Raw genomic sequence first — 25631 nt, 5'->3', positions numbered from 1 at the left:
ATGGCTTCATATGCTCAACGAGCACTCCACCACCCTCACCCGGTCGCAAAGAGACTCTTCGATATTGCGGAAAGCAAACAGTCCAATCTGATCATCTCTGCTGATCTTACAACAACACAGAGCCTCTTGCAATGCGCAGACAGTAAGTGTTTTGACTGTACCGTTTCGTTTTCGAGCCCAAACACTTGCCTTGAACAGGCATCGTTTGTCTTGTACAGGACACTCATCCCGTCAAGGCAACAAGATAAAAATACCGAACAATAGAATTCTAACCGTTTTTTTTTCAATAGATCTCGGTCCCTACATTGTTGTATTCAAGACTCACATTGACATTGTTGCCGACTTTTCAGACAAGACCGTACAAGGCCTGAAGTCTTTGGCACAGAAACACAACTTTCTCATCTTTGAAGACCGCAAACTTGTCGACATTGGAAACACGGTCAAAAAGCAGTACCATGAGGGAGCCCTTCGCCTTTCGGAATGGGCTGATATTGTGAATCTAAGCATTCTCGGCGGTGACGGCATCATTGAGGCATTGGACCAAACCATCACAAATCCAGGTTTTCCATATCAAGGACAGCGTGCCTTGCTACTACTTGCGGAGATGACATCCGAAGGGAGCTTAGCCACAGACAAGTATACTGATAGGTGTGCTTCGCTGGTGTCAAAGTATCCCGGGTCCGTGATCGGTTTTGTTGCAACTCGATCGCTCACAGCCCCTGCAACCGGCGCTGATGACTTTCTCGTGTTTACGACTGGCATCCATATTTCAGAGTCTAGGGACCAACTGGGACAGCAGTATCAATCGCCTGCTCGCGCAATCTCCAGGGGCACTGATTTCATTATAGTTGGCAGGGGCATTTACGGATCAGACGATCCTGTAGGGGCGGCTGAGAGATACCGGAAGGAGGGTTGGGCAGCATATGTCAAGCGATCCACGGCAGCCAACAAGAAGTAGGTAGTTCATACCACATACTATAGAATGAATCAAAATCCTTTCAACTGCCCTACATAATATGGCGCGAATTCACAAGCTTCATTGAATGAATGTATGATAGGCTTTTCTGATATTCAACGCAGAGTCCTGCTAAGCTAACTTACGCTGGTATAATGGAACGCCGACTAAGGTCCGCACTAGTAGCGACTGGTTCAGTGGTAACTGATAGAAGGCAAGGACATCAGGAGAACCTGGTGTAGATTTCAGGACATATTCAATCGCCCTTCATGTCTATGCCTGATAATCGAGGGAGATTGTTCCCGCAAGGCACTGGGGATTGGGGTCGGCGACCATTCTGAGCGTTTTCTGATGACCAAATATGAGGGTGCAGCCGATCTTTAGTCGGCGAATAGGGCGGGCAGATAACTTTTGATCGGGACGATGGGGTCTTGGACGTGGATAGGAGCTGAGGTCCACCCCCTGACCAATGATGGCTTCTGTTGTGAGCAGTGAGAGGAAGAGGTATTAGATTGGGTGTATTTATTTGAGCGTTGTTAATGTATGGCAGCGGTGAGTAGAAGGAATGAGTAAATGCCAGATATATCACCTCTTCTAGCAGTCACTATTTGGAAGTAAGTAGGTGCTAGTTGGTAGCATAAACCCTTCTACATCAAAGCCGTCCTTTTTAAAATCCGTGCGTTATTCGGCTGCCTAGTTCCTAATTGTTTGTCGCCCTTCTCAGTTTGTCTTCTGAAGTTTCTGAACATCATCTTAAGCCACCACTGATCACACAAAATATCAAACTGACATGTTCATGTCCTCTTCAAGAAGGGCCACGATGCCCCCAAACACATCCTGTCTGAAACCCTCATCGTCTAGACTTCTACTTTGACGATGAGACTCGCATCTGAGGCACCTTCGAACTGCGCTCTCGTAGTTGGGGCTGCCCTCCAACCAAACTTTGCTCAGAAGCTTCATCGCCTGTTCGTAGTCTGCAAGTGGGTTAAATGAGTCATCATGCCCTCGAATAACATCCATTGTCTGGCCAAGAATGAGCTCGACGAGCAATATTCCCAGTGCAATTAATGTCTTGTTCTGAACGGCCGCAACGGCATGGAAATCTGCCATATCCGGAGATATCTTGTTGGGAAATTCCTTCAGCACAAAGACGTCCTGTAGCAGGGGCTTGTTCGGGCGCTGAATAAAAAACACATCGCTATGCCTCAGTGTGTTCGGTACCCATGGAGTATTGTGTAGTTGGACGACGCTCGATGCTATGATCCAAGCCAAACGCAATTTATCGGCGTACATAAGAGGTGGAAATTTTCCTTCCGAATTCTTGATAATATCAGTGAGAGGAACCATCTTCCAATCGTGTTCGGCAAAGTATTGTGCGCCATATACCGAATAAAGGCCGTATTTCTTGAGTGAGATCGAATCCGTGATGCGTCCATAACAGGCCTCGATTTTCCGCTTGGCGGACTTGTGGATGATTTGGCACAGGTCATCAATATCGCGAGTCAGATCACCCAGAAAATGACCCTCAATGGGAAAGCTGGCAACATTGGTCTTAAGAAGCTTAGTTGGGCTACCTGGCTGACAGATGGCAGTGGTGGTTCCGAGGAATCTGACGCCTTTCTTAGGATATGTGGCCAGGGGTGTCGGTGACACCATCTTCTGTTCGATGGCTGGCCGAAGAACTATTTCTTCCCAATACTCTGCCTTTTGATCCTGGTATGAGTGGGAAGAAATTATGAGTTGAAGTGATAAGCTTGAATATATGTCGTCGTCGGTGTCCTGGGGAATGACTTCGGCGGATAGTGGTGCCAACCGCAAGCTCACGCTATGCAATCCTTCACATCTGAAAGCACATCTCAAAGCTTCGTGTGTGCTCTTAGACAAATCGCGGATCAATTTGTACAGCCTTCCTTGGGAACGGCGTCGTCTCTCAGGCTCTAGTTTGACATTCCCAGAGACCAACGTCTCTAAGCTCGTTACACCGTCTTGGATCTGCGTGAGGAGATCGTCATACGTAGTTCTCTGTAAGAAGAACGATGCTTTTTTCTTTTCCTGCTTGAGAATTCTTTTCAGGGTTGCCTCCTCGGACCATCGTACCTAGAAGCGAGTCAGATTTATTGGTGCCACAGGACACTGATGAGCTAGATAGCAGAAACAATAGGCAACTTGCCTTTCCCTCAGGATCGAGCATAAGCCTGGTTTTAATCTCATCCATTGCAACTTGGATCTCAGCGATGGTATCTTGGAAGGTCTGTGGTGATCGCCACAATCGAACACGCAGTTTCTTCTGGATCTTTTCATCTCCCCACAGTGGACCAAATGGGTTCTGGATCATCTCGTCGACTTGTGTCTGATGTATCGTGCCGACGAGAAGCTCTTCGAGCACGTTTTGTAGCTTCACGTATTCCGTATTAAGCTTCCTGACAAGGCTACCTAACTCCCTTTCGTAAGAGCGCCATTTCTTCATATTGCTGATTCCATCAGAGTAAGCCTTAAGTGCTGAGACCACGACTGGAATTGAGCCGAGAACTAAGCCTGCGATCTCAAATCCAGACATCGTGTCGCGGATGAGGCGTGATTGTAAGAATATGAGGGGTCGGGTTAGCTCAAATATCAGGCTCCGGGCTCATGACAGGAGCATAGCTTTTGTGCAGATTATTGAAACGTGTCTGAGAACGGGGTCCTGACGCATCTCACAGAGAAAATTCCTCCAGAAGAAGATGAAATAATAAATCTGCAGAGATCCGTTCTCGAGTCTTGGGGCTTAGCATAGCAAGGACTACAGTGGGCGTTGGTGACAACTGACAGCCGCTTTCCATCAATGATAGCGGATTGAAATGTAGTCTCATGAGGGATTTATGATCATTATGCAAAGAAGCCTTAGGCACCATTCGGGAAAGTACTGTGCATGCCTAGCAACTTGCATATGCAACCCCGGTCGAAGTTGATGCCAGTCAGAGCCTTGCCAAACCCCGCCTCATTTTCCTCATTACATTGAATACATTGACAGCACCACGACAAAAATCATCATCACCTTTGGGTTTCTATCTTGTAGCACTATGACTACCATCAAAGATTGTGTTTTCGGCTCCTTGAATGCCTTTCAGAGCTTGACTGAAGCTTTCAGCCAAGAAGGCCTTGACCACGCGACAGAAAGCAATCCGTGGCCAAAAGAGGACTGCATAGGGAGGATAAAAAACGCACAGTCTCGATTCAAAGTGTGGTCTGGAAACATAGGAGCCCACCGATCCGGGAGAAGCTCGCTTGAGTATCGTCTCAGAGATGCCTCCAATCTTCGTAGACATGTCGTAGGGTTGCTCGAAGATCTCATTAGATCATTGCAAGATGGTAGGTTCAAGGACAAAACATTTCAACAGTCGTTTGCATACGCTGACACAGATGCGACCGGAATAGCCAAATCCATTGTTCAGGGTGGCACAACGCCCTGGATGCACCAAGACCTTGAGAACTCCGATTCCGAGAGCAGTGAAGACGACGAAGCAGATCCTGTTTCTCATACAGGCTACCCATTCGATTCCGAGTTATCCCAGGTCCTCGCCGATGTCGCTGAAATAGTCAATTGTTTGCTCCGGCTTTCGATTACAATAAAGAACCCATCATCCCATGATAGGTTCACGAAGTCCCATTCAACGGATAGTTCTCACTACGAGCCATTTGATATTCAGCACGTGCGGATGAAATTTCCGCTAGCTAGTAACGAGATCACTGAGCGGTTAGGTAAAGCACTCTCACAGCGTCGCCAATACTTTAAATATCGAGAGAGTCATCACCAGAAGCTTTCTTGGGGTCTTGATGACGATGAAGCTGATGGAAAGAGTACTGTGGCTTCATCTCTACCCCAGCATCTGAAATCTTCAGTAACAGAAGCAGCTCAAATTTTGGATGAAGATCGCGAGTCAGTTTCTGGGTTTTCACAAACTTCGTTCGCTACCTCTGCTGCAACCTCGGACAGGAAAAGGGTCCCCGACTTGCCAAAAGAAGCCTGTGAAGGTCCCTTTCCATGCAAATTTTGTCACATGGTGATATCTATCGGAAGCCGCAGGTCATGGAAGTGAGTGTTCCGTTTGTTTTGTTCAAATGCAGGATTGACTCAGAACGTGCACAGGAAACACGTCTATGGCGATCTTCGGCCCTATGCTTGTCTCTGGGAACATTGCGACAATGCACATAAAGAATACCAAAGACGACATCATTGGATCGAACATGTTCTGCAGGACCACTGGAGGGTATGGACCTGTGCTTTCGGATGCGTCCAGGATTTTGACTCTGCCAAAGATATAAAGGCACATTTCAAATCGCAACATCCAGGCGCTTCTTCTCCCGAAAACATCGAAACTACACTTCTGTTATGCGAAAGACCCCGGTCTCTAGGTTTGGAGATTGCATGCCCTTTGTGCAAAGGCCAACTGTGTTCAATCAAGGAATACCAGCGGCATGTTGGGAGGCACTTAGAAGACACGTTCCTCTTTGCCCTCCCGAGCGTTCCTGAATATGAAGACGTCGAAGGTTCTGAAGAAGAACCTGGTCATCATTCACAAGGAAAGGGGTCGTCTTCCGATGACTCCGTACTCATAAAGCCGAGATCAGATACGACCTACGAGGCAGAGGCTATTCACGGGGAACCGAACCAATCAACAAACAGCGAAGTGCCTTCCAATTCTCCAACTAACATGGTATTCTATCAAGTGGAAGAGAATGCCATTAGTTCAACGCCGCCCCTTCTAAAAGTGGACGCCGAGGAATCTCACCAAGAGAGTTTAGAGACGGATAATAATTTGTATTCACTCCCCGAGGCAGCTCAAGAGAAGATCAAGTTGCAGAAGCAAATAGAGTTTTTGAAGGCAGAGCAAGACGAGTTGGAAAAACAAAAAGAATTGGAGAGTCAAATCCGGAAGAATGCAAAAGAAGCTATTGAGAGACGTATAGAAGAACTCAGATTAAGTCAAGCTATCGCGGAGGCTAAAGTGAAGGTCGCCAAAGTAGAATCAGAAGTGGCAGATGCAAAGTTTAGGCATAATGAAGAGATGAGGGCAAGGGCAGAAGCTGCGGCTCGGGCAAAGCTTGCAGCCGAGAAGAAAGCAGTAGAGTCTCTACTGCTGCAGCGAGGGCAAAAAGGACTTGAACGCAAAATTCAAGGCTTAGATCCAGAATAGGGAGGCAGAAGCCGCAGTGAAAATTCAAAAAGAATAAGAGCTGTTAGGGTATGATACCTAACAAGAAACAACCAAGACAGAAGTTGAGGCCTAAATCCCCAAAAAGGTTGAGATGGAAAGTCTCAGGTCCGAGGCGGCTGCGCACGACGAACCATCGAATATGTAAACAGCAGAGGCTTATACGTAAAAGTAATTGACGCTTACAAGAAAGATTTACGCGATACAATATTTGTTCACACTGGCGATCAGGTTGGTTTGCAACATGGTGTTTATATGTTATGAGCGAGACGAAAATGACCATATAGCATTGATATAAACGTGGAAACTTGGGAAGAAGAGAAGTTGCTACGGGCTAGACACTCACTCCGCACTTAACAGTATAAACAGGCTGGCAGAAGTGCTTCAATATCAAGTGAAGTGTGAAGAGCTGACGGACACTGGAACTAAGCGAGAAGGTGCTGGGACCAAATCATGCTTCGACCATAGGAACACACCACAGCCTCTCGGGGGGATTTTTTTCCTGTTTTTTTTTGTATCATTTACCGCTGATAATGTCTCTCGGTGTGAGTAATAGACACCTATGTACCCAATTATCAGCCGGTAATCAACACCAGCCTGGGTCTAAAACAACTTCTGGGCTAGTCTACAAGCGTCTGGACGGATTCATTTCAGCGTGTTTGACAGACAGAGGTTTCCGTTGAATAATTCTGGATATTTTAGATAACTCCCGTGGCACATTCTTTCTGAATGAATTGTGTCTCGGATATAGTACTTTGTATCCAACACCCCAGCCGAAGCAAGTCATTTCCTTTTACATGTACGCAGCGTCGTAGTATGCGGCGCTGGTGTAGCTGCTGCCAAGAATGCTGGAAATAGAGACAGCAGAGCCAAGCGACTTGGAAAAGGTGGCGCGGGTGCCCTGAGAACCAATTCCCGTGTTCTGGTACTCGCCAAAAAGAACGTTGCTGGTGCGAGTGTCGTCGGTGTTCCAGACCTTCCAGCCAGCAGAGTTGATAACGGCCGAGATGGTTGTCTTCTGGAACACAACCTGGGCATAGGCACCCCAGGGGCGGCCGAGGTAGTAGGCACCGGCAGCGACGGTGTTTCCGGACGCAGCAGCAACATCGCAGTTGTTGAAAACGTACTCTGACTTGACGGAAGAAGATGAACGGCCATGCGCTATTACAAATGTCAGATAAATGAGGATTGGATGGAAGGAGAGAGAAAGGGATTCCTACCTGTAATGTAACCAACAGAATTTGCGACAACGCGCAGGTCGCACTTCTCAAACCAGGCCATAGACTTTTGGCCGAAGATAAAGTCGGTGGCGCCCTGGATCAGACACTTGGAGTACAGCTGGTTGCCTTGCTGGCTGAGAACAGTGTCCTGGAATCCGGTAAACTGGCTGCCGTAGAATCCGCTGTCGGTGTAGGCACTCAGAGCAACAGCCTGGCTACCTTTGCCGTAGGTGTTGGCGACGTTGACGTTGTAGAGCTTGAAGTCCTTAGCCTTGACACGCAGGGTAGCGCTTCCATCGTTATCGAGGCCATCGGCTTGGCTCTTCTTAGCAGTAATGGTGACCTTGTTGCCGGAATAGCTGCTTGTATCCGCCGTGTATCCGTAGATAGTAAGCTGCGCAGTTCGCGCAGGGACCAGGACCTGCTCGCTATACGTGCCCTGATCGATGAAGATACATTGCTTAGCGGAGCTGGTGGTAGAAAGTGCGTCAACAGCTTTCTGGACGGTGCCGTATTGGCCGCTGGCGGGCGACTTCTTGACGACCAAGCAGCCAGAAGGGGCAGAGGTGCGGCTAGCAGCCAACGCCGCTGTGGCGAAAGTAAGGGCGGTCAGGAAAGACTTCATGTTTCCGATGGTTCCAGAAAGTAAACCCTTTAGTCCGTAGTGTGTCCAAGTTTGGTCTGGAGGATGATCATCTTCATCAATCCTATGGGCTTCTCAGATCTTTATGTACTTCACACCACACAAGGGTCCGCAAGAGTTGTAGCGCGCAGAGGGGCTCGACCCCCGCCCCCCAACGTCCGATCGTGCATTTACCTTCGTGTTGCCCCTCTCTACCCAAGGGCTAACCGATCGTATGATACCCATGTTGCTAATCGACACAAGCCGAGAAAACGATAACATGACAGAAGAGAAGAAGTGGGCAATGCGCGAGCGCAGGTGAGACAAGGCCGAATTTGGTTGGTAGAGTGTCTTTAGTTGGACCAGAATCTGCAGATAAGCATGGCTCCTCATATTTTTTCTTTTCAATTGTTTCTATTGGAACTGGGCAAAACCCACACAACACCCAAAGACTTACCGAGTACTTCGGGTTCCAGCCATCGTAAAGAAACTGCCCGTCCATGCATATTGCTGTGGAGACATCAAAATTTAATCGGGCCAAGTACGGATAGGGCCAGGTGTATTTTGAGCTATACGGGCGTCATCTGATAATATGAAAAGGTCCGCAATTGCTCCTGTTACCCGGCGGGCCTCTGTAGCCATAAGGCTTTTACATGAGGTCTAGGTTTAAAACCCCGATGAGCTATTCTCTCTGATTATATTTCCGTTCTGTTTGACGGTCTTCCCCTTCATCGGAACGTAATCTAACTTGTATTCCTTGAGTCTGGATAGCTCGGATACATGATAGTTGTTGCTGGTTGGGGGAAAGTGGCTCTAGAGCGAGCATACATGTCATGGGTGAGTGTCCGACTCCACCTCGTTCCACTATTATTCTTTTCAAATCTAAGATGGTCTAGTGGCCAAATGGGAGAGAGAAGAAGAAAAGAAGGAGGACATCAAACGTTAGTAGAGAAGGACAGGGGGTGAAATCAACATGGGTTTCCGCAGCGTGTTCAAATTACGAGGGAATATGTTTGTAACGTACAGTGACCTCCAACACCAAAGGGCAGAAGTTTCGGTATACCCGAGTCTGCTCAGTGGTGCAGCCGATTTTGATGGGAAGTCTAGAACATGCAGGGGAGCATAATTAATTTCAAGTCCGTGGCCTAGAAGTCGATGCCAGTGGGGTCGGGTTCTCAGCTAGCCAGCTAGCTGAGTGCCTGGGCCCACGATGCGGCGGTTTTGGGCTGGCCAGCCAAAAGATGAGATGAAAACAAGGGTTCGCGAGGATAAGAAAAACACGCTGCAGACAGAATCAACGCCAAATAACCGCCGGGCCAAGCATCCGAGGAGGCGCTAGTAACGCACGGCGCTAGATTAGGGGTCTTGGTAGATGGCATCCCTGACTGCCTGCAAGGGAAAACATACCTTGACAGCCACCGGAAGACAGGGAAGAGAGTGGTGGACTATGAAGTGGATCTTCTACTACTTTTCAGCTGCATTGAAATCTTCGGCCGAAATGGCTGAAAGTGCACATCTACGACCACAGGACGACCTTTGGCGCGAAATTGAGTGGCCAGTGCGTGACGAATTCATGGTGTTGCATATTTAAGCGGCTGGTCTCGAGCATAATGTGTTATAAGCAGCTGATCTTAAGCATCCTGTTGGTATTATTCGCCAAATTCCCTGTTGCTGCCGAGACGCCAAAAGTCGTAGTTGTGGTCGTCAATCGGATAGCGGTGGGACAAACCCACAACGGGCGGTTGCACCCGTTTCTATGCCAAGCAACATATCTGAAAGCGCGGGTGAGCCCGCATCCACCCCCAACTTGAATAAGCAATTCTTCGCCACTTTCCGTAAAAAGCAGGTGTAGTAGTGCGTGTTCCCCTCTTAGCCCACTTGCCCTGCAGAAGGTTCATGAGAGATTTTATTTGAACGGGGATTGTTTACTCCGTACACAAATCTCAATCAAGGTGTTAAGCCCGACCTCGTCACTGTGCGTTGGCTACATGTGATGCCGATAACTTCCTCACTTCCCAAAATGGCCCCCGTTTCCACTCGGCAGGAACCGAGGTCCAATGGCAGGGGATACTAGGACTGGCTGGGCCCTTCTCTGACGATGCATCGTTATTCCTTTTAAGATGCAATGATTACCATGCATGGCGTATGCGTTGTTGTTGATCAGGTGAGTCTATGCTTGGTAGCTTTTTATCTTATCTGAACAGTATCAGTGTAGCCTACTATTTGGTATGCTATCTACATCTCATCCATTTACCACACTACACCGATGGAGCCGCTTGAGAAAACTTTGACACGAGAGCCCGCCATAACTTAGTGGTACCTGACCTTACCTACCTGAGCTAAACGAGTGTCGACAATACTCCACACCTGTAATCACAACGTCATTGGTCAGAATCATTGATAGATATCCGCCCGAGTCTCAGCTGTTGGCAAGAATATCCAGGGTATATCTTTTGCCACGCGGTAGGGTTGTCTGAAGCCTTCAGCTGGAGCTGGTCTACGGGGTATCAAGCAACAGGCTCAGAGCCGATATAGTATAAATCATGTGAGAAACCGTTTTGCAGCTGTCGTAAGGATATCAGACGTCAATTGCTGCCCGCAATAAACGGCGTCATTTTTGCAACAGCAGCTCTTTCTGTTCATGAGATAGCTTTTTCTACAAAAAAGGCTTGGGAAAAACGATGTAGAATTGAATGCATTTCTTTCTGCTGGATTACTCAGCCAGAATACAGGGAGCCGGCCAGCAGCAGCAGCCGGCCGCGGCAGCGGAACCCGGAGATCCAACTCCGGGCTACCAACAGCAATATCTTCACTACTGCTGCTGCTGCCAACCTACCTACTTACACATACACACACACACACACACACACACACAGACACCAGAATACAGTACAAGTTTTGACATTTCGTTGTTTACGCTTGAATTACCACCCGCACGAGTATCCTGTGATATCAGCACCTACCTTAAATTTAAAACTTTCATCGACAAAAAACATTTATCACCGTCGATGGCAGGGTGTATTAATGTTGGTATCACAGGATACCCGTACGGGTGGAAGATCAATCGAAGAGAAAAACTGGTACTGTATTCTGTAGTTGTGTATGTCTAGAAGAAAGAAAAGAGAGGCAGCCAGCGGAAGCAGCAGTTGTGAAGATATCACCGTTGGCGGCCCGGAGGTAGATTCTCCCGGGTCCGACTGCTGCCGCTTCCCGTGGCCTGACCGCCTGCCCGTATTCTGGCTGGGTAATCCAACAAATAACTTAACAGGTAGAGCAGGACTCCAAAGTAACACAAAGAATTTCCCCTTGCATCTTTGGAACTGAGCTAGCCTGTGCTGAGATGGATTCAGTCTAAACCCGCCTGGATCTGCCTGGGCAAAGGGCCAACTTAATTGATTATAAGAGACACGGCCAACCCACGCAATTTTGGAGCTTTCATCATGAAAACAGGCAAGTATATGTTTCACAGAGGTCAAAGTTTTTTTGGTATTGTAAATTCTACTGAAAAAGAAGTTATGGAAGGCCACTCTGCACCGCAGACAGCACCGCATCAGCGTGACAGTCTGTAGGAAGTGTTCCAAGGACCCTCCAACTTCCAAATGTAAATATGTTCTTGGTCGGGGTGTTAGGACATCTCCATCAATTAGTAGGGTCTTCGGCAGGTTGATTCCTGCTATAATCACGCCTTGCATGCACCGCTATCGTCTTCGACAGCTTCGGCTGATAAGCTTGCCGAGGTACGTATCTCCCCTGCTAGAGTCTGGTCTTTCTTCTCAGACTTGGCACTAATGATCGTTGTGTTATTTGGTGTGGAGGGTCAAGATTGGCGAGTTGATGCTATTCTGGATTTGAGGTAAGTGTAACCCACTTTAAGGGATGTGCCTGGGATGGAGAACAACAACTGAAATGGTTATCACTTCCACCCAGTCTCATGGTAGGCACACCGGGAAAAGGTTGAAAAAAGAGAAGATGCTCATCTTGGTTGCTTTCAGAGAAGTTTCGTAGCGGTTGCGAACAACAGTTAGCTCACGGGTTGCCATTGTCGTCGGAACTGTTATTGAAAAACGGCTAAGGTCTACCGCTGGCCGCTGAATGAAACAGGTGGGGCAGCTCTGATCACGGCGCGTGGTTGTGATTGACCAGGTGAACCTTGACGGTGTAGTCACGGGGGCCGAGGGTCAATATGTCCAGCATCCCCCTTGACGGAGTGCGGTGTTCTCGGAACGCGACAGCAGCGCTGATCCCGCCCTGCACGCCCAATCTTTGTCGGGCGAACTAACGATGTTCAAGTTACGTTACGTCCATTATTTGGATCGAAATATCATCTACAGGCATAAATATTTACCCAAAATGATAACAAGGAAGGCGAATCTTTCGGCGGGCGTTACGCCTATCCGAGATGCAGCAGCGATAAGTAGACGACGTCGCCCTAGTGAGGTGAAAAGGTTAATGCTGCTGCGCACTTTCATTCTGCCTATGTGGACGGCACGTCGCTGCAACCAGCCGATCAACTAGACTAACTTGGGAAGTTTTACCCATCCGAGATGACGCCCCTCATATTAAACAAGGCTTGGGGGTCGTTCAACGCGGTTTAGTAATACACAGCTCTGAAATAGTCGCTTGGCTTGATTTTTGCGTGACTTTTTCTTTCCTTTGGTTTTTGCTTGCCATTACATGATTAGGACTGCCTCCACCCACCCGTACCTAGACTAGGTTCTCCTTTGATCAGGCACTTGCAGGTATCTTAACACATCATCATACCGAAGGGCACGCATTGTATACCACCTTAGCGTATTTCGTGGTTCCCCTGACATCACACCACCGCTGAGGCGCGCACCGCCATAGCGGTGTAGGCTGTATTGGTGTTGACAGAGGGCTGAAAAGCATTAGGAACGCAGCCTCGACGGCGTATGAACAATCAAAGTCTTATCCTTCTGGAGGGATCATTGGATGGCGATCAGGTCTGTACAATACACATTGCCCATTGAAGTGATGATGGTGAGCAAGCTGTCAATCGGGCAATATTGACAGTGATCTGAACCAACAGTATCAGTTCGATTGATAATCCTGCAACCCACAAATTGCGGATGCAATCAGAGTTTATTCCGATCAACCCCAGGGACGAGTCAGGGGCAGAAATTTACAACTTGATTGGTTTGCACCATCAATGCACCCAATGAACATGCTACCACGGATAGAATTATAAATCAAGGGTTTTTTTTTTTTGGGGGGGGGGGGTTTTCGTATTCCAGTTACCTTGATAAAAAGTTCCCCAATCCTCCTCAATAGCCTCTATGCAGCCTCGACATTAGCAAATTACTTCTGACAAAAGCATCGAGCGTTTGAAGCTCACGGACATCTCCATCTGACTAGCCATCTCGCTGCCTATTTATACGCACTTTAAATCGCCTCTCTGATTCTTTACGAATAGAAAGCCACTTGGTTCCATAATATCTTATACTGTGCGCTCCAACTCGTGACATCGCCCTTAAAACACCAACGTTATGTTACGCTTCTAGCACGGCATGCACAGGTTGAATTGGACTTCAGTATGCCTTGTACCAAGCCGGTGGTCAGCAATAAACTTATCGTTCGCGAAGCCCTTTTTCTAGCTTGTGAAACAGGAGACAAACCATTGCCATTGTTCTGCCAGGTAGAAGGTATCGCAAAAATATGCCATGTTCAATATGCCAGGTTAGAAATAGTGAGATTCACTTCCAGAGCCATAAAACTTCCTCACCACGAAGTCAGAACCCTAATAGTCACCACCTTTACACATAGATGCTGATGCTCCTTCTTCCAGGCCACATCGTTGAAGGCTCTTCCATTTTCACCTAAGCAATAGCCTTAGCTGCCTTAAGAGAGGGAGTATCACAAGGGCCGTTGCAAAGTTGTTTTTTGCTAATTTAGGCGTTTCCACCCCCCGAGGCTGAGGATCATCATCTTTGGGGTCCTTGTCCTAACTCTTTGCACGGCAGACATTGCCTGCGCAACACTAACCTAACGAACGAGCGTCGGAAGTCCGACGTTGTCACAGCAATATTTATATACTAGGCGTGTGTTAAAGCGCAAGAGATGAATATTCAGACGGTAGCAGATGTGGTACTAAGGATGCAAGAGACGTTAATCAGAAGTTGGGATAAAACTTTTGTCTCAGTTTTTTCCGACATTACTGTATCACGTAAATTCATATGCGAGCTAATTCGTGATAGAAAGAGGTTGACTGGCGAAGAAAGTTTGAATACTACTATATAGAACTGAACCGTAGCCGAACGTAAGGTTAAACGCGTTATGGTGCCGGATACAAGTTGTATCCGAGGGGCCATTGGACAATCTGGATCCGAGGAAACAATCTGTTCCCGAAAGCGAATCTTAAAAGAACCTTGCGCGAGTCAGTGATACATCATGGAGCTGTAATTAAGCACAGTCCCACATGGGGCCTTAAACTGCTGACAACCCAATAAAGTCTGCATAGATGAGTAGCTATCTCCGATTTTAATTGTAAGCCTGTCATCATTCTGATCCCGTTAAAACTTGACCGGTGGGATGTATCAAAGGCCGATAAATTTGTAGGGCAGGAAAATGCTGACTGATTGTATCTATTTTGGAACGCGCTTGGGATGCCTCTGCCCCCTCACATTTTGAATAAATACCTCCTCGTAGTAACCTCCAAGAACAAACGTAGACTTTTCATTAACCTGCTCCTCTTTTGAATTGCCCTTATCACGTCACCCAGTATGATCACCACGCTCGCTTTTGTCTTGCCAGCTCTACTGGCCTTGCCAACTAGTCTGGCATGCCCGACCAAACCTCATGCGAACACAACCTGTAATTCGGTTTCAGGCAACAAAACAGTCTCTTCCTTTCAGCTGTACCCAGAGAACGCCGACTTTGACACGAAGCGTTGCGTTGCGTATCTTAGGTCCATTATAACCCCCTCCGAAATTTCTTCTACTGCTTAAGCTCACCTCTTCTGTGTAGTGTCCTCTACAACTCCACTGTGGCCGTCTGGGACCCATACACAAACTCCGTCATCGAAACCATCGCTGTACCAGGCTTAAGCTTCAACTCCGCCTTGCACTCCAGTGGCGTCCGTCGTGATCCCCTCGATCGTCTCTCCATCATTATCGATGCTGGTGCCGCCTTCGACACGGGCGGCCAGAATATCTCGGGCGACAACTTCCTCGTCAAATATGACCTCACCTCACGACAGGTTCTGTGGCAACGCAACCTTACCGCCCTCACGGATGGCGTGTACAGCGGCTTCCAGGATACGGCACACGCCATCGATGGTACCACTTTCGCCCTCGGTACCTTCCCTAGCAGCATCATCCGCGTCAGCCCCGACGGTGAACACGCCAGCCCCTGGTACCTGAAGACGCCCCCCGACCACACGGTGCACGGCCTCTCGGGGCTTGTTACATCGCCAGATGGCAAGTCGCTGCTGGTTGTCGACAATGCGGACGGCCAGCTGTATCGTTTCGACATCTCAGCCACGGAGGGAACACCGGTCCGTGTCCCGCTTTCCGGCGCAACGCGCATTGGTAGCGCTCTTGACGGCGTTTCTATTCCATCGCGCTATCACGGCACTGTTATTCTTGTCTCTGATAACGTTGCCGGCACAGTGGTGCTTCGCTCGCAGGATGGCAAGTGGGAGGCAGCGGAGGTGCTCGGGACCGTGCCAAGTCCGCCACTGGGAGCGGGCGGGGCCAGCGTGGCGACGGTGCAGGTTGGTGGGAGCGTCTACGCTGTGTCCGAATGGTTCGCGGATGACAAGGTCGCCGGCACTTTGGCGGGAAATAGGACTGAATGGCCGCTGTTCGACATCTCATCCGAGGTCGATGCGCTGCTAGTCTGAGTGTGGGGGCTGGAAACAATGGACGCATATGCAGACGTTGCCACAAAGGTGGTGAAAACATGCGCGTGTAATAATTAGGGGTTCGTTAAAGATTATTGGTCTAACCCTTGGGTTGAAAACCAACCTTGGGGTTGATTAGCAGCTGGCAATCACTGACAGAGATTATTCTAACACGTTGATTTCCTTGTTTCTGACTAGCTACATATTTTATGAAAAGAGACCTCGCAGCGGGCATAAGAGATTTGGAGGGAACAGTGCCTTGTATTCTCTGTAAGTGAATTACGAACAAAGACCCCGTATAAGTAGGCATCCTGTGAGCTAGTCACGTGTAGGCGCCCGGGAAATGTGCACCGCCAAGTGCTGCAGCCACAGAAAAGGCTTGGCAGAATGAAGCTATCGTGACAATATTGAATACGACCAACATGCTCACCTTTCTCACCTCAGGTATGGCTGGGCCAAGGCTCTTACGTTATTTCGGCATTTAAATGAAGTAGGATTCCACTTAAAAAGTAGTTTAATAGTGTATGAGTTAGAGGCCTCGCAAGTATTTAAATATGCTGCGAACGCACATGAGTTGAACTAGTCCCATATATGATAACTTTCTCTCCATATGATGCTAATCAAATCTCAGACCCTGTTAGTACTGACCGAGCCCTTCCTCCAACCTAATCACCGTTTTATTTCTCTACAAAGCCCGTCCCGTTTTTGGTGAGAGGAGTCGAGCTGCTTATTCACGAAGCCAGCTGCCGCAGTGCACCATAGCTAGATCTCATAGTGTTATTGTAATGTAGATTGTGGATGTTTAATGAAACCAAATTTCGGAGGCTAAATATGACGTCAAAAATGAAAGCTAGGCAGTGCGAAGTGGAAATCCGGGGCCAGCATCCTCCGAATCGAATGCCACACTGCCCAAGTACATGTCGTGAAGAAAAGCCCAGCTCCAGTCATCAGTGTTCTCCGAGAACAACAAGGGATCTCCATTAATGACTTGGGTTGCGGCCGAGGACGGCGGTGAAGGCTGCAGAAGACTCCTACTAAACGCCTCGTCCATAGGATCCGACAGACTCTGCTCAATATGGCTGGTCAGTTGAACCGACCCAAACGCCGTCAATGATGACTCTTCGAGGGGCATTTCATCATTCTTGTTTGCAATGGCTTGCATTCCACCATCGGCCTGAATAGCCAACGACCCCTGGTTGCCAGAACTTGCCTTGCCAGGGGTGACTGGGGTGACATGTTCTTTAATGATGTAACTGTTACTGACCATCCCGTCAGACTTCTCTACCCATTCTTCCAAACCCCCAGTATCACCTCCCATACGCACACTAACTCTCTCACTGCAAGAGACAAGAGATGAAGCGCGGCGTTCAAGGTTACGGTTGTGATCTTGAATCATGGACAAAAAATAATGATCCACTTCGTCGAATCTCGTAACAAATGCTGATGCCACGCCCGAGTATTCTGCAAGTTTCCTAAGAGCATCAAACAAGATCTTAGTAGAGCCATCAGAGGCACTGTTCGGGCCAAGTAGCTGGTGTCGAGTGTCTCCGTCGTTGGTCAAAAGGTCATCGGTGTCCATGTGAGGAAAGTACCGAGCATAGATGCCCGTAAACGATGCCGTATAAATGACGAATGCAGCGAGAGGCGAGTGTGGAAGGTTATCACCGCACAACTCGATGAGGTCGACGACAGTTTTGGTTGCTTTAAAAAGCTGCCTGGCGCTCTCTTCCCAGAAGCCGGGCGGCACCGTAGTAGGTGGAAAGGTGGGTTCGTCCAATGGTCCACACGGCCTCTGGCAGTTAATTGGTATGAACGGGAGATATTGACGGTGGAGCATTATTTTGCAGAGGGATAACAAGAGATGGAGGAGGATGTATGTGTTGGAGTTGTTTTCGTGTCGAAAGTAGTTGGACGGATTAAGACCGAAAAATGTACCAGAGTTCTCGAGTGATTGGTCGAAGACTTCCAGTTTTCGTTGTAAGTGGTAAAATCTAGAGTCACGGTCCCAAGGCGGCATTTCCTTCTCCAGGAAGCGACCTCCCGCATTGGTGTAGTGTGAGATGCGACCCCAAATGTCAACCAGTTGCACAAACCGCCCAAGGAGACTAGTTTTTGCATGTGCTGCTGGCTGATTGATATTGCCAGACAGAAATGCTGCATTGACTTGGCGACTCAAATCAAAATCTTCCTTCGTGCATGGCAATCGAATGTGGAAATCTTCAGCTTGAATAAAGGAAGGCCGTTCTTTTCCGCAGGATATAAGGCGATCGAAGATGAAGCAGCTGAACATGGTTCGGCGCCTGACTTCGCTGTCGACAATGAAATCTTCGTTCTCTGCATGCCCAAGGGGGTTGGGCTTACACTCGTACCCAAGCCTGAGTGCCTGAGCCATGCGGCCTGCTGCGCCGATGAGCATCCAGGCCCTGAGGCCTTCATGATTTGGTGAAATCCATTCGTATAGACCGAGCATGAGCAGTGCCTGCACGCGCTCAACGGACCCAGTGGAAGTCGCCATCAGAAACGAGCCCAAAGCCTTGTCCAATGCTCTTGCAAAAGCATCTGATGCATCATGAGCTTGTTGCAACGGGTTGTCTCGGTATAATTCTATATCGATGATAGGGTCTTCTTCTGAAACACCATGCGCATAATGGGCCAGTTCCGGATGGTATCTTGCTGTCAACGCCAAAAGTCCAAGGAGGACGAGGTGAATATCTGAAGCCACTAGGTTTTGCCCCGTTGTCAGGTCGTATATTCTATTCTTGAGAGTCGGTATGTGGATGAATGGTAGTTCAGTGACGAAGTGACGTTGATATGTGATCAATACTTTATCCCATGACGTCCGGTCGATGCGCCTAGTTACTTGGAAACTCTCGGAACGATGGCCGACTGGTCGAGAGGAATTTACACGCCTCCTCGGCCTTCTCCGCCCGGCATTTGTGGTTGTATATGTCTCCTGCTCGTTGGAGGCTAGAGCCACAGGCCTTTTAGATGGCAATGGGGCCGGCAGAGGCCAGGTGCATTTATTTCCGCTTTTGATGCAGTTCTCGCATGGCGTGTCGAGACGGCCTGTATTGTCGCATTTTATTTTTGAGCGTCTGCACCTTACGCAGGCTATGCTTGACCGGATCCGTGTGGTGGCTACCATTATTGAAGTCTTTCCGCGATCAAACACGCGGCTACTGGGTATCGTGATTACGTATTTGAATCGAGACGAAATATTTGAGTTGAAATTTCCGGACAATAAGGCGAAAACTCGAGTGGGTGAGGCGCCAGAGTGAAGCAGCGTCTTTGAGGCCACAATATATCCGCCTCTTTGCAGGCTTCATACGCCGACAGAAGGGACGGTTAGCTGATGAGAGCGAAAAAGGGACGTGCTTCAATTTGACCGCAGAAATAACGAGGCACAACAGGTGGCTAGAACTTGCATGACATGCAAAGCTCTTTCGATATAATTTTCAACGATTTTCTGGTCCCAAAAGATCAGGAGCGGCACTGTGGTGAGGGGTAGGAAGTTCTACCACCAGCTGAACAATTTCTGATAGGACGACCACAAAGTCTAGTCACCAAGGATGATCCATGCGATTTCGTAAGCACTTGAGCCAAAGACCTTGGCCTTGTAAACCCGGGGATTCAATTTGAACACGTCCAAATATCACTTGCTGCAAATCACGTTGATGATTCATGCGCAAGCTGTAGAAGCTTCAGGGCCCACAAGTGAAAAGGGGCCATTTCGCTGCTGCATAGCAAACATTGCCCGGCATTCATTTTTGTTCTGCCAATGGGCATCCCCTCTAAGTTACACGACATATTATAAGGCTGACAATATGAAATGATGAGACATTTTTTGACAGATCTGGCAATCACTGCAGTCCAGTGAAAAGCTGGCTTGGGCACTGTCTTGACAGGTTAGAGCTAGTACTATTTTGCTGAAGAGTTCGTCTGCGGGTGGTGTGCCCCTATGCATTACAGGATCCCCCCTCACGAATGTGGGACCTCGGGATGCCGAAAGCTCGGGATGCCGAAAGCTCGGGATGCCGAAAGCTCGGGATGCCGAAAGCTCGGGATGCCGAAGTTTTCCAACCGGTACGCCGAAATCGGCTCAAATAATTTCCAGATACACCAAAATTAATGTCCCAAAGCTAAGCCCAAACTAGATATGAAAATCGCTTTTTCATCCAGTCTTTGATCATTCATAGCAATTAAGTCTTGGTGGAGACAAGTTCTTAAATTTATCGCCATCCCATGAATGAGGGTGGTTGTGAGAATATGTCACTACGGTACAGAACTCGATTACAGGCTTAAGTCACTGTCGAAGCCAATTCAGCGATACTCAAGAGCGATATCCTGAGCGCTACATCTTTATTTGTATGATGCTTTTGATATTTACGCCGCTATTTGTTTGAGGAAGCCTTCATCAACGTTGATAGTTGGTGAATGCTTCCTCGATTCTAGAAAAGAGAACCCTAACATACTTCCAAGATAATATGTTCAATAAGGGATGGTTGATTGTAAAATTTGCCATATATTAAGCAATGATGATTTCGTAAGTACATCTTTGGAGCCTAACCGTTTTCTACCTGTCCCAAATTTACTAGTAAAGCCAATGACAGAAAATAATACAGCTTCTAATCATCCAAATCCAAGACTTATGGAATCCCAGCTTCTTTCTTGAAATTATCCAACCATTCTGGACTATCCGCCGCAGTTTGATTCCAGGGATCATCACTATATTTGGTCAGCAAGATGATCAGAGGTGAGTCTATTCAACAAACAGAACAGCAAGAATTGGGTTTCAACTTACTCATCGAAAAGTAGGCAGCGAGCTTGGTGGCGGATCTCCTCATCTGTTGGAAAATGCCAGTTCGGGTTGTTGGGCGACATTGTCGCTGAGGCCCATCGTTTCAACTCCAGGGACAGCCATCGGTGGGAATTAGAGTCATTCAGAATGAACTGCCCCGATCTCATCCAAGCAGGCTGGCAGCTGCCATTCGCAGCTTTCTGTTTCAATGCGTACATGCCGGAAGGCTCTGTGCCGATGGGAGACGTTATGGAAGAGGACGAAGTCGTTGGGAGTGTGGAATCGGTTTGCAAGTTTATCGTGCTTCCCGGCTGAGATGGATCGAAATTATTGGGGTAAAGAGAGGAAATATCAAAAAGCCCTTGATCCTGCTGAGAAAACATCTCTGGATCTGTTGCCTGCATTTGGTCTTGGGGATGAGTCCAAGGTATGTCTGACTCATTCTGATGCTGCGCAGCGAACGCAGATAGGTCATTGACATTCTCGGACGGCTCCGGTAAACTTAGGTCGAATTCTTGGGTCATGTGAGGTTCGGATGGAATGCGTGCGCGGTCTTTGAACCCGGCAAGCCAGTCTGCAGAAGCCGTAGCAAGCTTTGCCAGCCAATTCGCGATGAACTCAGAGAGACTGTTGGAAGCAAGGACTTGCTCCATGCGGGCAATGATTCTGCATGCTTCCATCTGGAGGTCATTATCCGTGGAGATGGAAAATGAAGATAACCAGTTATTGTGGACATAGTCTTGTAACTGAAGCTCGAGGGGACACGACTCAAATAATGTCCGTTTTCCGTTGATTTGAAGTGAAGAGAGCCTGCTTTCTGCTTGTGTCCTTATAGGACCGAACTTTGAACTCCGTGTGATTGCTTCATCCGAGATGATCAAGTCCCGTAACCAAGAGGCTGAGTCGACTTCCAGAGTATGGCCTGTCCGGGACGCAACTTCTGACGCAAAGATGATTCGGCAAGCCTCGAGTTGCAGTTCGCTGTTATTCGGGGTCTCTCCCGTGCGGTCCAAGTGCCTCTGAGTGAAGAATGCCAACTCCAGGGTAATGAGCTCATAGGCTGTTCGTGGAGAATTGGGAGGGATGACGCTCGCATTGAATGGAAACGGGGTAGTGCGTTCGTGGTCTATAAGGTCTGAAAACCATCCATAGTCAGCAATGAGCAGCATACAGATGCATTTATTGGCTGAGCTGGGGTCGGGGCTTTGGTACAGGACCAGACGGCCGGGGAACGCAACCGAAAATACGCACAAGGTGGAATAAAACTCTCGAGGGTCTCTAGAACCGATTCATCAAATCCCCAGTCACCCTTCCAGTCTGCCATTGTGTGACCCGTCTTGAAGTGGTCAGTTAGATGGTCTGTACGCTCTGCCCAAGTCTGCAGAGTGATTCCGCAAAAGCCACAACGCGACTTCACCTCAGGGCTCGAGTCCTTCCAGCCTCTGAGTACCCAGTCAACTCCTTTAGAATTATGAACCAGATGTAAATGCTGCTTCAGGTGATCCTTTCGGTTGAAGACCCGCTCCTGACATGCGTCAAAGTTGTGCTGCGCAATGTGACCTGCATCTGGCTCAATCTCATCACAGAAAACGCAGCAGACTTGGTTCGTTACCGGGTTGACACTCGTGGGACCGTTAGGAGCGCACATCCACCTCTCCAACGGGATGTGTAGAGACTTTTCGTGCCGCTGCCAGTCGTACTTGGCTCGGAATGTTTCGGTACAGAACGTGCACTGGTATTGGCGACGAATTGGACACAGAGGGGTTTTCTGTGCCTTTTGACGTCCCCTTTTACGCCTGCGTTGGTTGAATAAGGGCGAAGGTGTTGCTCGAGACCTTGCCGAGCCTTGGGAGCTTGCAGACGCCCCAGACCGTGACCCATCCCTTGAAGATCCCACACTGCTTGCGGAACTATCATCGAGAATGGATGATGGGCCAGAAGAGTTGTTTAGCAAAACTCTGTCTCTAGAATTCCCTGAAAGAAGTTGCATTAGTACAAGCCGAGAACATTTGTAGAGAATAGTCCCACTTTGAAACACAGCCCCTCGAGAAGATATGGCACGTTCAATGTCATCGACGGTTGCCGGCTCATCTTCTGGAGGAGAGTCAACCCAACGCTGGAACGGGTCCATTTCATCCTGGATGTTCGCTCTACACCGTGGGATCGGAGTACCGGGACGTTCCGAAGCCATGGTTGTAGGTAACGCGCGGCTGCCGGCAGCTTTTTGTCGGCGGCGAGCATTTCCAAGCCAATTGATAATCTGGTTCATGCTAAGTCCAGTCAAAAGCTGGAGACTCTGCTTATCTGCGTGACTCGGGTACGGGTAGTCACTGTGTGTGTTGAGCCATTGCTTCAAAATACGAACCGATTGCTTGGAGAACCGCGACCCTATCTTGGCCGGTATTGCATTGGCCTCTGTATCTGCGAGTTTAGGACCGGCAGCAGTATTTCCAATTGCACTGCCAGCTGCTGTGTCTCTGGGCCAAGAATCTGGTCCTTGAGGATGAGGCGCTGTTTCACCTGCGAAATCATTATTTTCTACGAAGAATGTAGGTGCAATCTAAGTACGGAGTTTAGTTGCAAATTGGCAAACAAACAGACACAGTCACGCCCTTTGTGACTCACATCGGTTTCCCAGCTTGACTGGATTGCTGCACTTAATTCTTCCGTTGTAATTGTGTTATTATTGCCGACAACCCCCGTTGGCCACTGCCAATCTGCGTCGCCGATGGAGTTTTGCCTGTCTACAGGCAATGCGACAGACTGCAGCTGGACCGAACTCCCCACAGAGATAGTGCCATTATTTGCAGGTTCGAATAGGGAGTTTGGGGGCTCTTCATGTCTTTGACTGCCAAAAGACATCTCGTCAGCGAAACTACCAATCAACTGCAGAGAATTATCAATCGGATATGACATGTCGTCCTTTCGAGCCAATGCAGAGTGCAGAGCTTGCAGTTCGAATGGTTTTGTTGCATGTGAGTGAGTATTGATGCAGCAAGCGTGGTCGTAATGAGATTTGTCAGCACATTGGGATGAAGGTTTTGGCCAGATGGCGTAAACTAATTGATACGTTCACGCCCCTCGTGAACTACCATCCGCACCTTCAATTCGAAAGAAGGACTCAGTGGAAATATTATTCCTGCAGAAGGACGATGATGAAATCAAGATACCCTTCCCTTTGGAGATCATCAGGTGCCCTTTAGGGTACTAGCTAACAGAGAAAACGCGGCATGCAGGACCTGCGCCTTCTAAAAGAGTGCAAGTGTCTCGCGTCAGACGTCCAACTTTCGCCTCGAATACTTTACATACTTTTCGGTTTTTCCTGTGCCCTCAACTGGCGCTGATCATGTTGCAGGCGCCGGTGAAATTGTTGTTTGTCAGAATTAGTACATTTAAAAAGCTATCAGACCACCCTTAATTTATCCGAGCGCTTCCAGGTCTGACTGTATGGACTTGCAAATTGCATCAACCAGACCCTCTTCTTCTACCGGTGCAACGCCCAAGGCGCCAGTTGGCCACGTCACAGTGTAAACAACTGAGCCTCCCTTGACGCTTGAAAAGTTAAAACAGAGTGGAGCGCCGAAGACGTGCCCCGGCTGAGAAAAGACGACGTGGCTGATGTTGGTCACATGCGCACTGTCGACATCTCCGTCTTCAAAAGCGCCAATGTTGCTCACCTCGTACGAGCAGTCTCGCTGCTGGCCCAGCTTCCCGGACAGCCATTTCCGGATGCTGGGGGCATACCGGAGCAGTCCGATGGGCTGGTCTTGCAGGGTGGCGGCAGTTTCAGCGAATTTCCTGGTGGACGAGCTGGCGGAATCCCATTCTTCGGCGGACAGGGGACCGGAGGCGTTGGTAACTGGGTGTACGGTGTACGCTGTCGAGGCAAATTCTCCCATTTCGTCGGCTGGCACCCCAACACTTTTTCGCATATTGATCGCGGTCTGACCGACAAAGTCGGTGGTCTTGGAGTCGGCAAACGTTTTGCTCAGCGCCCGTACGATGAACTGGTGGAGTGTGGCAGTTAATTTGGCGTCGTGCTTTCTCGCCTCTTGGATGGCCTTGTCGACGAGAGGTGATTCAATCAGGCGAATCGCGACTTTGGTTCGGGACGCTTCTGGATGACTTGGGTCAAAGGCGGCGACGGGGCCGGTCCATGTACCATCGCTGACGGCCGAAGTGTGGGCTTTGAGGCCCAACAAGCTTGAAATGAAACCCGGGACAATCACTGCAATCAATGGTCCCAGCAGGAATGACCAAGATATGGGGAGTCTTTCGGGGGTGTCGAATGGGATTGGCAACGGCGTCGGCGGTGGCTTGACGGCTGATGGGGCCGGGGACCCGGCCGCCGATGGTTTCCTGAACGCTTCGAGGAGCGAGCGATGGAAAGTGACGCCAGTAGGGCCGTCGCCAATCATATGCGAGAAACAAAATGCGACAAAGTATTGAGAGCTGGTGATGGGCAAGACGACGACTCTCCAAGGAGGAATGGAGTGGGAGAAGGGCCGATCTAGATTGGACCTCAGCACCTCCTCAATGGCCACCCAATAATCAGAATCCGTCTCAACGCCGGTTCCGTGAACCTCAACATGGTCTTCTAGGTTGATTACTGGTGCCCGTTGGTAATAAGCTTTGTCGGTGTGTCGGTCGGCTACGACCACACCGAGGAAAGGGTGCTGTTCGATGCAGCGATTCACTGCCCCGAATAACGAGGAAGGTGAGCCAAGAGAGAGGCCATCTCCAACCTCGTAGATGGCACCGATGATGACAGCGTGATAGTAGCCGAGATCTTCGCGGCTAATGGTGCGCTGTTCATTTGGACCTGAGTTGAAAAGTGTTATGGCGACCAATGTATTGCATTTTAGTGGATCAGACGTCTACTCACTCGCAAACCTCAAGAACTCTTTGGTGGCCTTCATAATGGTGGAATGTGTTTTTTCCAAGTTGTTAGCGAATGAAGATGGCAGTGTGTCTGCTGTTTTCCGT

The 25631-nt window shown here is 48.8% G+C and overlaps 6 protein-coding genes across 6 annotated transcripts; 2 read left to right on the top strand and 4 right to left on the bottom strand.

Moving 5' to 3' along the window:
- EsH8_VII_000171 (uncharacterized protein) lies at positions 1-958 on the top strand (the record flags this gene model as incomplete). The annotated part of the gene is made up of 2 exons (XM_083270304.1): positions 1-142; positions 291-958. The coding sequence occupies 2 exons, from the start codon at positions 1-3 to the stop codon at positions 956-958; spliced, it is 810 nt and encodes a 269-aa protein (XP_083127861.1).
- A 5982-nt stretch (positions 959-6940) lies between these two features.
- EsH8_VII_000170 (uncharacterized protein) lies at positions 6941-7992 on the bottom strand (the record flags this gene model as incomplete). Its single annotated transcript, XM_083270303.1, has 2 exons — positions 6941-7308; positions 7368-7992. The coding sequence occupies 2 exons, from the start codon at positions 7990-7992 to the stop codon at positions 6941-6943; spliced, it is 993 nt and encodes a 330-aa protein (XP_083127860.1).
- A 6734-nt stretch (positions 7993-14726) lies between these two features.
- EsH8_VII_000169 (uncharacterized protein) lies at positions 14727-15847 on the top strand (the record flags this gene model as incomplete). The annotated part of the gene is made up of 2 exons (XM_083270302.1): positions 14727-14911; positions 14971-15847. The coding sequence occupies 2 exons, from the start codon at positions 14727-14729 to the stop codon at positions 15845-15847; spliced, it is 1062 nt and encodes a 353-aa protein (XP_083127859.1).
- Positions 15848-16697: 850 nt separating this feature from the next.
- On the bottom strand, positions 16698-18362 carry EsH8_VII_000168 (fungal specific transcription factor domain-containing protein; the record flags this gene model as incomplete). The annotated part of the gene is made up of 1 exon (XM_083270301.1): positions 16698-18362. The coding sequence occupies one exon, from the start codon at positions 18360-18362 to the stop codon at positions 16698-16700; it is 1665 nt and encodes a 554-aa protein (XP_083127858.1).
- Positions 18363-20644: 2282 nt separating this feature from the next.
- Positions 20645-23561, bottom strand: EsH8_VII_000167 (uncharacterized protein; the record flags this gene model as incomplete). The annotated part of the gene is made up of 4 exons (XM_083270300.1): positions 20645-21780; positions 21897-22619; positions 22674-23205; positions 23271-23561. The coding sequence occupies 4 exons, from the start codon at positions 23559-23561 to the stop codon at positions 20645-20647; spliced, it is 2682 nt and encodes an 893-aa protein (XP_083127857.1).
- Positions 23562-24064: 503 nt separating this feature from the next.
- EsH8_VII_000166 (alcohol acetyltransferase) lies at positions 24065-25564 on the bottom strand (the record flags this gene model as incomplete). Its single annotated transcript, XM_083270299.1, has 2 exons — positions 24065-25467; positions 25531-25564. 2 exons carry the CDS (start codon positions 25562-25564, stop codon positions 24065-24067), a joined length of 1437 nt encoding a protein of 478 aa, XP_083127856.1.
- Positions 25565-25631: the final 67 nt, after the last annotated feature.

The sequence above is a fragment of the Colletotrichum jinshuiense genome, chromosome 7 (genome assembly GCF_051148585.1).
Source record: "Colletotrichum jinshuiense chromosome 7, complete sequence".
In the NCBI taxonomy this organism is placed as follows: domain Eukaryota; kingdom Fungi; phylum Ascomycota; class Sordariomycetes; order Glomerellales; family Glomerellaceae; genus Colletotrichum; species Colletotrichum jinshuiense.
This window is presented reverse-complemented; position numbering and strand designations above follow the sequence as displayed.